At 33.9% G+C, this 14,504-nt stretch overlaps 1 protein-coding gene across 1 annotated transcript; it reads left to right on the plus strand.

The window, feature by feature from the left end:
- The first annotated feature begins 2,672 nt into the window (after nucleotides 1–2,672).
- On the plus strand, nucleotides 2,673–10,685 carry LOC134241194 (uncharacterized). Its single transcript, XM_062723269.1, has 5 exons — nucleotides 2,673–4,015; nucleotides 6,515–6,647; nucleotides 7,668–7,804; nucleotides 8,426–8,600; nucleotides 10,003–10,685. The coding sequence occupies exons 1-5, from the start codon at nucleotides 2,768–2,770 to the stop codon at nucleotides 10,266–10,268; spliced, it is 1,959 nt and encodes a 652-aa protein (XP_062579253.1). The 5' UTR covers nucleotides 2,673–2,767; the 3' UTR covers nucleotides 10,269–10,685.
- The last annotated feature ends 3,819 nt before the right edge of the window (nucleotides 10,686–14,504 follow it).

Consider the following 14,504-nt stretch of genomic DNA (forward strand, 5'->3'; position numbering starts at 1 on the left):
ATTGCACAATTTTACTTTCTCTATTTAAACAGGATTTGTCGTATGTATTTATTTTAAAATGACGTGTTCACGTGTACATATATAAAAATTTTCAAAAATATGGTTAAATGTTAATTCATCAAAAGGCCTAGCGAGCTACAGAATATTACAAGATTTGGCCATAGCAGACGAGGATAATGCGCGATTTACAATGTGCCAAGAATTTTCCCGCTACAACTCAAAGAAACTGAAAGAGAAGAAATGTAGTGGCGGATCTAGAGGGAGTTTAGTTTTTTCCTCTAAGAGAGAGCAAGGAGCCCCTCATATTTGTTGCGTTTTTATTAAATTAAAACTACACTGCATATCTAGTTGTAGATTACATTAAACTTTAGTTTTAAACTTTTAATGTAAATGCCTCTTAATTATACAGGCCCATGGTTTGTTGGCGCACAGGACCAGGGGTACTTTGCTTATATATACATGTAATACTGAACATGCATTATATAATTAAGAAAATCATGCAATGTCGTGCACAAGCGTTTAATGTCACGAGGATATATATTAACCAGGTCCAGTCCAAAGACTATTTCTACCTACGTAGGTATTAATAGCTACGTAGGTATTTAAAGCTACCCAAAGTAGCTATTTTTACCTACTTTCTGCTTTACTTGCATTTTGTGGCCAAATGCATGAACGGTGCAACATGGTGAGTACATAATTTCTTGATACAGTCACACTGATGATGAGTATGACAAAAATTTGGCCAAAAAATGAAAACTTCGTATATTATCAATTTTGCATAGAAACTAATGTAAAATTGCCGATTCAGGAAGTAATCATTTTTTGGTAAAAATTTTGTCGTATTCATCATTAGTGTCACCATATCAAAAAATATGGTATTTACCATGTTGCGCCGTTTGGTCTTTTGGTCGCAAAATGCAGAAATTATATAAAGTAGGTAAAAATAGCTACTTTTGGTAGCTTTAAATACCTAGGTAGCTATTAATAGCTACGTAGGTAGAAATAGTCTTTGGACTGGACCTGTTAACAGATAAATATAAGAAATTTTAAAAACAGATCACCATTTCAGTCTTTAGTTGCTTCATAAAATTAAAGGAACAATTAATTGGTTTGCGGCCGATTTTTGACGCTTGCGTCGATATATGTTTCTTGTTTACCCCTGGCAGGCAATCGGCAATCCTCGGCTGACTCCGCTACGCTCCATTCTGCGAGGTACGAGTCATCCGAGGAACTCCGATTGCCTGGCAGGTGGTAGACTGGCCTTTGGTAACGGGATGTTTCGCACCTATGCATGGTTCGTGCTACGATGTTTCGCACCCATTCCGTTTCGCGCTCAGATGGTTCTATGGAACGCCACAGCTGTCTTAAGGGTACAAGATATATATCTTAGTGTCAAATCGATATAACATTAAGGCTTCCCTTTATATCATTAAGTCTATTTTATATATTATGTAGTACAAAAAACACATCATAACCTCAATTTAATATAACATTTAGTCTATCCATTATATCATTAAGTCCTCTTTATATAACATGTAGTCCGTTCTCTATATCATTAAGTCAAATTTATATAACGTATGGTCCATTCTTTATATCATTAAGTCCAATTAATATAACATGTCCGTTTTTTACATCATTAAGTCCTCTTTATATAACATGTAGTCCGTTCTTTATATCATTAAGTCCAATTTATATAACATGTTGTCCGTTCTGTATATCATTAAGTCCACTTTATATAATATGTAGTCCATTCTTTATATAATTAAGTCCAATTTATATAACATGTAGTCCATTCCGTTTATCATTAAGTCCAATTAATATAACATGTTGTCCGTTCTATATATCATTAAGTCCAATTTATATGACATGTTGTCCGTTCTGTATATCATTAAGTCCACTTTATATAATATGTAGTCCGTTCTTTATATCATTAAGTCCAATTTATATAACATGTAGTCCATTCCGTTTATCATTAAGTCCAATTAATATAACATGTTCTCCGTTCTGTATATCATTAAGTCCACTTTATATAACATGTGGTCCATTCTTTATATCATTAAGTCCAATTATTATAACATGTTGTCCGTTTTTTACACCATTAAGTCCAATTTATATAACATGTAGTCCATTCTTTATATCATTAAGTCCAATTAATATAATATGTTGTCTGTTCTGTATATCATTAAGTCCACTTTATATAATAAGTAGTCCGTTCTTTATATCATTAAGTCCAATTTACATAACATATTGTCCGTTTTTTACATCATTAAGTCCAATTTATGTAACATGTAGTCCATACTTTATATCATTGAGTCCAATTAATATAACATGTTGTCCGTTCTGTATATCATTAAGTTCACTTTATATAATATGTAGTCCGTTCTTTATATCATTAAGTCCAATTTATATAACATGTAGTCTATTTTTTATATCATTAAGTCCAATATTTATATAACATGTTGTCCGTTCTTTATATAATTAAGTGCAGTTCATATAATATGTAGTACTATTCATACAATATGTAGTGAAAAGGCACAAAAATATGTCAAAACAATGTATTACATTGTCTGATCTTCATAATATACAGTCAAAATAAACTGCGATATTGTCAAAATATATATCATCAAGTCATTAAAATATGGCATGGTGTCCAAAAGTGAAAACGTTAAGTCAGTACAGCGTATCGTTATGACGAACTCTTACATTATGTTGAGTTCCGAATGTGTTCATTCGGAAATTTTCGCGCCAAAACGGTTCTAAAAGCAAGATGAATGGCCTGCGGGAATGTCTGATGGAGCTAGGGATACCGAGCGCCTATCCCAATTTTGAAAGAGAAAACATTTCAATTGAGATGATAGAGGTACTCTCAGATGAAGAACTGAAAAGACTTGGCGTTGAAACGATCGGATTACGCCACAAGTTAAAAAAACTTGTGCATGGGAAAACAACGGTCACAGAGCATACCGCTATAAGTACCAGAAACGAACGAGCCCGACTATTCAGTCCTTACTCTCGCACTGCAGGTACTAAAGCCGGGAAAAAGATGCGCCAAAAAGACAAGTTTATAACCATGAATTTTTTATGTCTGGCACATACAGGCCAAAAATTTGTTCCAAATGCATTGGAAAAAGAAACTTTGAATAAAGCTGGACTTGGTAAGAAAAAAATTGTTTTAAAAAAATCAGATGATGAAAATGAATTAGCAGCAAAACTTATTTCGCAAGAATTAAATGAAGAAGGGGAAATTGTAGGATTTCCAAAATTAGCTGAGGGGGGTGGCTTTGAACTACTGAGAAGTGCCCAAAATTACAGAGAGTTAACTTTGATAAACTGCGCATGGTCAGCAAAAGAACTGCAGAAAAATGTTAATCCCCAATCAACGATTTATATAAGGCCAATCCAAAAAGATCTTTCCACTGCTTCTATAGAAAATCCTCATGAGAAGTCTAGTGAATCAAGTTTAGAAGAGAAATGTGTAACATGTGGAAGGAAATTCTTGCTACGAGAACTGAGGAAACACACAGAAACATGTTCGGAAGCTGACACAGAAAATGATGTGCAAACAACAGACATTTTGAATATTAACATTCTTCCACAAACCATGCAGACTAACATAGCAAGCTCTCAGGAAATGCATGTTGAGGAAGTTGTTATTTTTCAAGACCAGGAATTGTTGTTAGAAAACACTGTAGAAAGTAACCACATCAGCGATCTAGCTGTGACTGAAGTTTTGCCTGTATCTGTGCAAAATGTTGAAACAGTTTCAGATGTGACCAGCAGAATTATTGAGTTTTGTAAAGTACAAAATATCGCAGATCCGGTAGAAATTTTACGCAAAGTACAGAAAGAAATGGTCACAGGACGGCCTTTGGAAGTGATTGATGTAACAGAGAATTCTGAGGGTGATACAAACTTTATTTTAATTGACAGAACACATCTGTTGGAGACTGGTTTTGATGAAATCAAAGCAATCAGTGATGTCCGAAAAACTCTAGAAGTACAATTTTATGATGAGGTTGGTAATGCACTAATGGTTGTGTATTGTGTTGTTAAATGCGCTAGGCAATCATTAAAAATACTTTTGTTTGATGTACTCCAACCCACATTAATATTTCTCAAGGTGGGTAGGTAGACAGGGTTTTTTTTGCAGTATCAAACAAGATGTGTTTGTGAAACACAATGCGCCCGGTGGCAACAAAAATCTAAAAAGCTATTTTAAGCATACTTGCATAGGTCACAGTCAAGGTTACCAGGTCATTGACCTTGAAGTCATTGGAAAGAACTTGATTAGTGGAGTATGCACACCAAATATGAAGTCTCTATCTTTTATGGTTCAAAAGTTATGGTGAAAGTTACAAAACCACTATTTTTAGCATATAGGTCACAGTCAAGGTCACCAGGTCATTGACCTTGGTGTCATTTGAAAGAACTTTATTTGTGTAGTATGCATACTAAATATGAAGTCTCTATCTTTTATGGTTCAAAAGTTATGGCAAAGGTTAAAGTTTGCAGACAGAAAAGCTATTTTTAGCATATAGGTCACATTCAAGGTCACAAGATCATGAATATTAGTGTCAATTGAAAGCACCTCATTAGTGAAGTATGCATACCAAATATGAAGTTTCTACCTTTCATGCTTCAAAAGTTATGGCGAAGGTTAAAGTTTGGGGACAAACAAACAAACAGACAGACAGACAGGACAAAAACAATATACGCCTCGGATCTATCGATCCGGGCCCATAAAAATTTGAAAATTGTCATAAGACTTCAGATTTATTGATGTTAACTTTCATGATATACTGGATAAGACAGTTATAATATATATATATAGTTATAAAAAAAAATTGAATGTTCAAATTACAAAACTTCTTTAAATTGAAACAATCTCTGTTTCCCTTAACCCCCCCCCCCCCCCCCCCCCCCCAAGAAAAAAAAACATGAAAAAAAAATATTTAAAACTGGGGCAATTTTGATAGGTCAGCTGGAGTACATCAAACATATAATTTATTTATTGCTGGCCTTAAAATAGTAAAGATGTATTTGGATTAGTCCGGGGGATGGGGGGGAGGGCATAAAGGTATTTTTATTCTTTTAAATGCTAAATTTGCATTTTGTTGGCTAGACTAGACACAGTTACACTCAACTTTCACATATGAGTAAATTTTCTCCTGTTGAATTGAACACTTAACTTAAGGTCACCTTAGGCAAGAAGAAATTGTTTATCTGAATATAATTATTATACCCCCTGCTTGAAAAGTGGGAGAGTATTACTGTTTATAGAAATCGGTATGTCCGTCCGTCTGTTATGCTTTGGGGTACCCGTCTTTTATCCACAACTCCTCTCATTCCACTGAAGGAAATTTAATGAAACTTTCACAGAATCTTTATTACGTATTGCCATTGTGACCTCCTATTTTACTTTTTGATCCGATTCATATTTTGGGTTTCCCGGCCACAGCAAAACATGGACTTTGTCATCAGTTATAACCATATGGGAGGTGGGGGTATCAATAATGAGCTCATTGCTCACAGTACCTCTAGTTAATGTTACACCCAGGTTCATGGACTGGAGTAAACATGGTAAATGAGAACAGCAAAATTATTAAATTACAAGATTTTAGAGTAATTTAAGCTCACTGCTTTAGAGACCAACCTCATTGGTAACCACTACAGGAGTATATATTGTGCATATAAGTAGAACAGAATGTTCTAAGCCTTTGCTCAGAAGTCTTGATACATTTGATACAAGACAGGTGAATTGATGCTCCCAGTTCAGGTGTCAGCTAGATGAGGTAAAAAGCATGCTTACTGTAACAATGAATACTTGATATCACAATTACTTAACTTAGCGGAACTCTTTCACAGGTGATATTGAATACAATGCAAGATTGATCATTGTAGAATTTATAAGGGTAGATAAGTAAAAAATCCTGCTGGAATACTTAGTACCTTGCTAAACAATCGCTGAATCAGTCTAATCAATTTTTGAGAGGAGTTAATCCGAAGATGTTACATTTTTAATGATATTTTTAACTTAGCAGACTAGTACTCTTCTCATTTAAATGTTCTGTTGAATCATCCTCAGGTAGTGTAGATTCAAGTTTGTTCAAATCATGACCTCTGGGCCAGGGGTTAGGATGGGCTACAATGGCTAATCAAAGTTTTACATAGAAATATATAGGAAAAATCTTTAAAAATCTTCTTCTCAAGAACAATTGGGACAAGAAAGATAAAACTCATGTTGGATCATCCTCAGATAGGTAGGGTGGGGCCACAATGGCCGATCAATCTTTAAAAATCTTTTTCTCAAGAAGTTATATATATGCAGTATTGATACGGATGCATTCTCAAGTAGTATTAGAATTCAAGCCCTCTCATGACCCCCCCCCCTTCAGTGAACTTCTGATCTGAATAATGTGCTTTTTCCTAGCTGATGTGCTCAGGTGAGCGATGTGGCCCCTGGGCCTCTTGTTTTTAATTATGTAATTAAATACAGTGTTACTGTTTGTTTCAGACGGCTGTAGACTATGGTGGACCCCGGAAAGAGTTCTTTCGTTTAATGTTAAAGTCAATTAAAGAAAAATATTTTGATAAGGGACTCCGAGAATTAATCTGTGAAGATTACGAAGTTATCGGAAAGACCTTTGGTTTGTATTAATTATTAAATTTGACTCTCGGTATACCTTGTAATCATCATCTTTGCATACTTCAATACTTGGTACTTTTTTATGAAGAATTTTAGTCAATTTTAGTTGCCCTTAAGCAAAGAGCTGTGTCAGGCAATTTACTATCAGCCAAATAGTTCATACTTCCATGACCGCATGGCACAGTGGTTAGATCATCTGCTGTAGAGTCGCAAAGTAAGGAGTCAATCCTTATGTTGAAGGTTCAAATCCCACTGCTGTGGAGAGCGGTCCTTTGGATGAGACTGTATAAAACGAAGTCCCGTGTAGCAGTAGGTGCTGGCATTAAAAAGGTCCCTCCCTGCTCAATGGCCCTGAGTGCCGAGTATAGGACAAAATTTGCAGCTCACCACCGGCAATTGGTGGCGTCTCCATTTGAGTGAAAAATTCTCGAGAGGGACATTAAACAATACACAATCAATACTCTTCACTGTAGTTAAATGTACCATATATATCATACTTTGAAATATGTACATGTAATTTAAAGTAAATTCGCATCCTAATTTATTTTTTATGCCCCCACCATGGCAACAGTTGCACACATTAAACTTAATGTAACATATGAATAGGAATTTGCAGGTCAAGTTTAAATTTTGTCCTGGTCTGATGATTTTTAACAGTTTATAATCCTTTTTAACCTTCATACAAATTTAAAAATATGGCATTTGAAATTCTGTCTGCCTGCAGGGGCATTTGTGTCAACACATCTGGTTTAACAAAAGAACTTTGCACTGGAGAGATTATTTAATCTGGACAATTCTTAAAATTAAAAAAAAAAAAACAAGAACAGAATAAATTCAAATAATTGATTCCCAATAGGAAGAGTGGTAATATTAATGTGACAAATAGAGGGAAATCTTTATGCTTGTAGCTGAACAAGTGTCATAATTATATGTTTTATGTACTAGTATTATGATGCAGGATGTATATGTAGATTTTGAAGTTAAAATGCAGGTTGATGGAAATGTTTTTGCTGTATTTCAGCTTTAAGTATTCTACAAAATGGCCAAATTCCAACTTTCCTAGAGCCAGAGATAATCCAGAAGATATTTTCTGATTCCATGGACCATCCATGCATCACAAGTTTGAGAAAAGGACTTGAGACATTGGGATTGTATACAGTAATTTTTTTTAATGAATCCAGCAGAAGCAAACTTTTATTCCATATGACTAATTAATATTCTTATTAAAATAAAATTAGTTCCTGTAATACATGATTTCTAGTTTATAAGAATATTTTACAGTTCTAATTGTCATGTACGGTAATGTACTGGTAATTATTTAGTTTCAATCATCTTTAAAGACTAGACATGACAGAAAGGACATATCACATAACATATCGTAGAAACCGTCAATGTTTTGATATTTAATTAGGTAAATGCATAGAATGTGGCACTATAGGAAAAATAAATATTGCAAGAAAATAAATGCACAAGCAAGATATTATTGATAATTCTAAGCTCTGAGTCTCAAATAATTGAAAAGGTCAAAATTGCCAATGTTTTTATCCTCATAGTACACAATGCTCAGTGCTGTATAAAAAAAAGTTGACCCAATATTGCCTCATAGGGGCATAGATGTTTCTAAAACATTTCTTGTCACTTGAGAAAAATGTTAATAACATAATTCTGTACAAAATTGGTTATAATAGTAAATCCCTAAAAGGAGGACAGTAAAACAAACTTTAAAAAGTGAAGTTGTACGTTTTTTTACATCTTTGATCTGTTGTTTATTTTTTCCAGATTGGTATGCAGCTTCCAAGTTTTCTTTACCTTTTCCAAAGACATTCTACACCATTGACATTCAGGATGCTTACAACACTTTTGAAACCTCAGTTTTCATTAGAGGGCAGCAACAACATTGAAGTGGAGAAGAAAGTTTATGCTGCATTTGTCCGTTATTTACGAGAAGTTGCAAGTAAGATTTAAAGTCCATAAAATTGTATTAAATTAGAAACACAGAAATTTCTAGACACACAAAAAATCATATTTATTTAGTTTCTCATCCATATTTGCAAAATCGATCATGCTTGAGACAGGTGGATTTTATTTTTCAAAAGGCTCGAGTGAGCTTTTCTGATTACATTTTGTCCTGCGTCCGTCTGTCTGTAAACTTTTCACATTTTCAACTTCTTCTCAAGAACCACTGGGCCAATTTCAACCAAACTTGCCACAAAGCATTCTTGAGTGAAGGGGATTCACGATTGAAGGGCCACACCCTCATTCAAAGGGAGATAATTGGGAATTTATGAAAATTTGGTGGCATGTTTTAAAAAATCTTCTCAAGAACCACTGGGCCAGAAAAGCTGAAACTTATGTGGAAGCATCCTGGGGTAGAGTAGATTCTGAATTGTTCAAATCATGAACCCCCCCCCCCCCCTGTGTTGGACGGGGCCACAATAGGGAATAAAAGTTTAACATAGAGATATATAGGGAAAATCTTTGAAAATCTTCTCAAGAACCACTGGGCCAGAATAGCTGAAATTTATATGAATGCATCCTGGGATATTGTAGATTTTAAATTGTCCAAACTATGATCTGTGGGGTACAATGGGTCACAGTAGGTCACAAGGGAAAAAATCTGGTTAAGAATAGCACTAGCATTGTCATGCAAAGCTTCTCATGTGAGCGATGTGGCCCATAGGCCTCTTGTCATAAATTAGTGTTTAGCTCAGTTTTAAAGAAATCATTTCAGATATTTTTATCAAATTTCATATGTTGATACATACTGATGAGAGCTATTCAACTATTTCAACATTTTACCTTGACCTTGAACTCACTTTTCCTAAAATGACCTAAATTAGTGTCAAACTTCATATGCTGATACATACTTGTGTAAGCTTCTAAGCACTTCAACTGCATCACTATTCAAGAAATTATGATCAAATTTCATAAACAATTATAGTTTCTAGTTATATGTAAGCATCCACAGGTAGTGTAGATTTAAGTTTGTTCAGTTCATGCCCCCTCCCTTTAGGGATTGGTTGATACCACTCATAAAATACTGAATTGGCCTAATTGTGCTCAGATGAGCGATGTGGTCCATGGGCCTCTTGTTTCAGTTGGTGCATCTTGGGGCATATCTATAACATAAATTACATAGATAAATTTAATAAACCACTGGGGGAATTGCAAATGAACGGACTGCATAAATGGAGAATAATGAATGTGTTTTGAATTTTTTTTTTGCAAAAACTTCATGCTTTTATAAGAAGCAAATTCTGTGAAGTGAAAAGGATAAATTTGATTTTAATTTTTCTATGAGCAACAATATACATGTACAAGTATGATAAATCCCAATGTTATTTAATTTTTTGCAGGTGGTCGAAGAGAACACTTATCCATAGGGAACATTTTACAATTTGTAACTGGAGCTGAAGAAGAGCCAGTCTTAGGGTTTCAAATACCACCTACTATTCAGTTTCCAGAAGTAATTAATTCATTTATTCCAACAGCAAACACATGTATCAACTCTCTCCAACTACCACGACCAAAGCCAAGCATTGATACAAATCTTCCAGAAGATAAAGAGCTGTTTGCTTTGTATGATTACGCATTCTTAAATTCTTATTATGGTTTGCGGTAATTTTTTACCAATTTTTATTGCAAGCCATTCATTAATTATTACCTTGCAAAAACAGTTTTTGTCTGGTTCATGGGCCCCTTGTTTTAAATTTGTCTCCAAATTTGTAGAAATATCATCTACTATATGGTCAGTAAGTCAAAAAATAAAAAGTTCAGACAGTCTGAAGGGTTTCTTTAAACAAATGTATATATGTGATTGATTACAGTTTGATTACAATTTTCAACCAGAGACATTTTGTCAAGGTTCAAGAATTGATAATAATATACAATGTACTGAAGTAAAACCAATCCATTTTTAGTAATGTTGAGATTGTTGTAAAATTTTTCCAAATTTGTTTTTTTTCCATTTTCAGTTTTAGCAATGGGTATATGCTTTATGTTCAGAGGTACTTTACAATACATGCATGTATTACCGATGCTAAACCAAAACTTGAGTGTCAAGTGAAAAGCTCAGCTTTCATTGTTAGGCTATGTTAACAAGGCTTTTAAGCAAAAGAAAATCATCTTTTAAAAGGTTTGACCACTAAATTGAAAAATACGTTAAAATTTTATTATTATTATTAATTATGATATAAATTAAATTCCCTTTGGGTGTCTCATTTTTACATGAATTATGCTACATTTAGCTAGGTAGCCTCGTTTTCAGTTTAAGATCAATAGCCATTGACATGGTATTCTTCATGGTATAGCATGTTCGAAATGGTATTGCATGTTCGACATGGTATTCTTCATAGCCTCATATACCACTATTATGCTGATGTTACATGTATGACATAAACCATAATTTTGTAACATGTAATGTTAATTTTAGACATATATATGTACTTTTGAGTCACAGACCATGTAGTTTTGCAGACTTAAACAATTTATCATATTTTTTTTATTACATGGTATCTGAATTTCTTCTGTTTTCATGTCATATCAAAACTTTATGAGGTTTTGCATGTAATTAAGTTATTGTATGAAATCTTTTTATTCTGATGCTAAAAGATTTAAAGCCAATGTCACAAACTCATGAATGCATTAAAAATTCTGTCAAAGTGGTAAAGCACTAGCCTCCACCATATAATTACATTTGTATGTGTTTTAAAAGGATGGTACAATGGACTACCATCCTATGACAATTTCATCTTGTGCATTACTACACTTGCTTTTTACTAGTCTTATATTGAAATACCTTTTTTCATGGCTACTGCAAAAACAATGAGTAAATTCATTTTTCATGCTATCTCCACCTACTGTTTTGAAAATCTTTGAAATGTTCAAAATGGGACATAAATTCCCTGAATTTAAATCTTGTTATTTTTTATAGAAAGTGTACATGTATTTACTGGTACTTGGTTTGTGTAGAATTACATTCTGATGCATTGAAATTATAGTATGCATTTGATTTTTTAACCATTATCTAGGGGAGATTTTCATTTTGGTATGCAACTACATATATTTGAATTCATATCTATTTTAATTATGAAAAAAAGTGATTTTGATTTTGTACTTTAGTCACTAGGTATGAGATATTCAACATTTTGTGAAATGTAATCAAAACATCCATTCTTTGGTCACCCGAGTCACTCGGGCTGCTCTTGTTGTAAGTTGTCATTTGTTTATGTGTGTCCGTCAAAAACTTTTCATCGTGCTTTGCGTTAAGCTCATTTCAAAGTTCAGTTGCAAAGAAAATATTCAAGATATTTTTATCAAATTTCATAGATACTGAGTATTGATGAGAGGCATTCAACTGAATCAAAAACTTTTGACCTTTTACTTACCTGTGACCCTGACCTCATTTTTATTTGTATTTTGCTGAATTTTAAGTTTCATCGATACTCTGATTAGATAGATAACTCTTATTGACATCAATTTCTATTATTTTTAATCCTACCCCACACCCCTACCAAAATTTTACATTATCCAGAATAATGTTCAGATCATTTATCTTCCTATCATTGCATCATAACAATAAACTACTGTGCATTTAATGTACTAGTTATTCTATGGATCATGCACTGCCTGTCTGGAATGTATTATGTTTGGGTGACTGTTTAGGCCATAAGCTTCTTGTTATGGACCCAATGTTCATATTTGTCTGCACATTTCATGTTAAATTGTCTTGTTAAAAAGTTTCATTTCATGTTATGTAGAATATTTTATGTTTGTAATTACATACAGATAATATATTAAATTTTATGATTTTTTTTTTTTTGATTACGCTTTTTTTTTTTACATTATATTGCAAGCACAAATTAATTTCAAACCACTGATTTGTCTTTAAAAATGAATAAAATCTCAGAAAATGTTTTATTTTGTACACTGGTTGGAATAAATGGAAAGCCAACGGGTTCAAAATTCCAACTCTGACCTCAAATCTACACTTTGAAAAATAGTTGAATATTTCTACAATAACATTAATATCATTTACTAGTACCTAACATATTGTTTACTTTAGATTTTAAACATATTAATAGATATGATAAAAGGAGGCACGTACCCATTCTCTGTCTACCTCAAATAAACGTCTCTCCCGAGTCAAAAAATTTGGGTTTTGATGATCGCCATGCTTATTTTTGGAAAGGATATTCTTATCCACCCATTCTGTTGCCGAGATATGGCCATTTTTGACAAAAAACTCTTCTTGTTATAAAATTTAACTTGCATTGAAAGAATTATAAAACTCGGAAAATCTTTCAACTTTTGTGACAAAACGCTACGGAGGCGGTCATGTGGTCGCCTATATGACGTAATTCGCTCAAGAGCAGAACGGTGACCGATGTGCATTAAAATCGGAGAGGATTAATTAAAATTTAAATATAATCAACACTGAAATCAAATATTGTTTCCCTTACGGAAGTTATTCATTTAGTTCGCGAACTTTTTGATCACCCCTTGCACATATGTACATATCGAATTACAGAGTTAAAAATTTGAACCCGTTAGCTTTGCATAAAAGGTTTATTGAATATGGTTAATTTCCTGATGATTCTTTATAATTTGGAGAGATTTTGTGTACATTTCAATCAAAAAATTTGAAGAGTTCTCTGATATTTGGACTTCATTATCCAACTGTTGCTTGCACCCTCCGGTGATGATGGCACTAGATATAGAAGGAATTATCGGTCTCTCGTTAACGTTTTCATCATTGTTGTCAGCTTCCAGAAGAAATCCTTCTGTTCCATAATTGACATCAACAAAATCTATACCTGTAGGATTTTGAATTTGTCCTGCAACCCATAAACAATGTGGGGATGATTTTGTTGTTCTCATTCTGTGTGTAGCCCAGGCCTTTTCCCAGATTTTCAGCTTCTCGTTTATTTGTGGAACAAATACATAATGGAGAGCTGCAATATGTAGATCGTCCAGTGGATCTAATATTTCGTTGTCCTCCATGTGATAGAATAATTTGTAGAAGAAAGCAAGGACACCGGTATAAACGTCTCTCCAGAGACGTTCAATTCTCTGGTTATGTACACTTTTTCCCGTTAGCATGCTTCCTTTACCCAGCCCTCTGTTAGAGATCATGTAATCTGCTATAGCTGAATTTTCCAAACCTTTGTCTGAACGTACTCTAACTGGTAGTCCAAAACGAGAAACGCCATCACGAAAGCATTCTAAAAGAGTATCGGCTTTATTATTGTCCAGACATCTCAAGTAAATAACCATTCGGCTAAACCCATCTATGCCCCCAGCGATGACTAAATGCCAACGAATAAGTTTATGGTTAGTATCAACATGCCACAGATGGTTAGGCCCTTTCACATCATACACTCTACGCTTTAAACGGCCTTTTCTTCTGTCCCTTACACCTACTGCGTTGACACGATGTAGGCTTTCTCTAAGTCTCCATCGCTGTACATTAACAGATTTTTGTTTTAGTATTTGACCCAAAATGTTCTCTCCACAGTGCGGAAAATTTTCAGATGCCTTACTAACATGTACGTCTAGTTCATCATCGTCCATTTCTGAAAAATTTTGTTTTGATATTCCAAATGTTCGCATTCTGCGATATACAGTACTTTCAGATATAGAAAGAAGTCTAGCAATTTCTGCTATAGAAAACCCATCATTACTCAGGTTTTGCAATATACTTTCTGGTATCACAAATTCTGTTGTACCACTACCAATATGCTTCCGCTCGGGTGTGTGAAAACCATAGGTGATGCATTCATTTCGGAGTTTAACCATATCTGCTTTGTTGTTAATACCAAGACAATGCATTTCCTGGGATGACAGTAAACCCACAATA

This window comes from Saccostrea cucullata, unplaced genomic scaffold (genome assembly GCF_032062105.1).
Source record: "Saccostrea cucullata isolate Sc308-1 unplaced genomic scaffold, CSIRO_AGI_Scuc_v1 ctg2486, whole genome shotgun sequence".
NCBI lineage: Eukaryota > Metazoa > Mollusca > Bivalvia > Ostreida > Ostreidae > Saccostrea > Saccostrea cuccullata.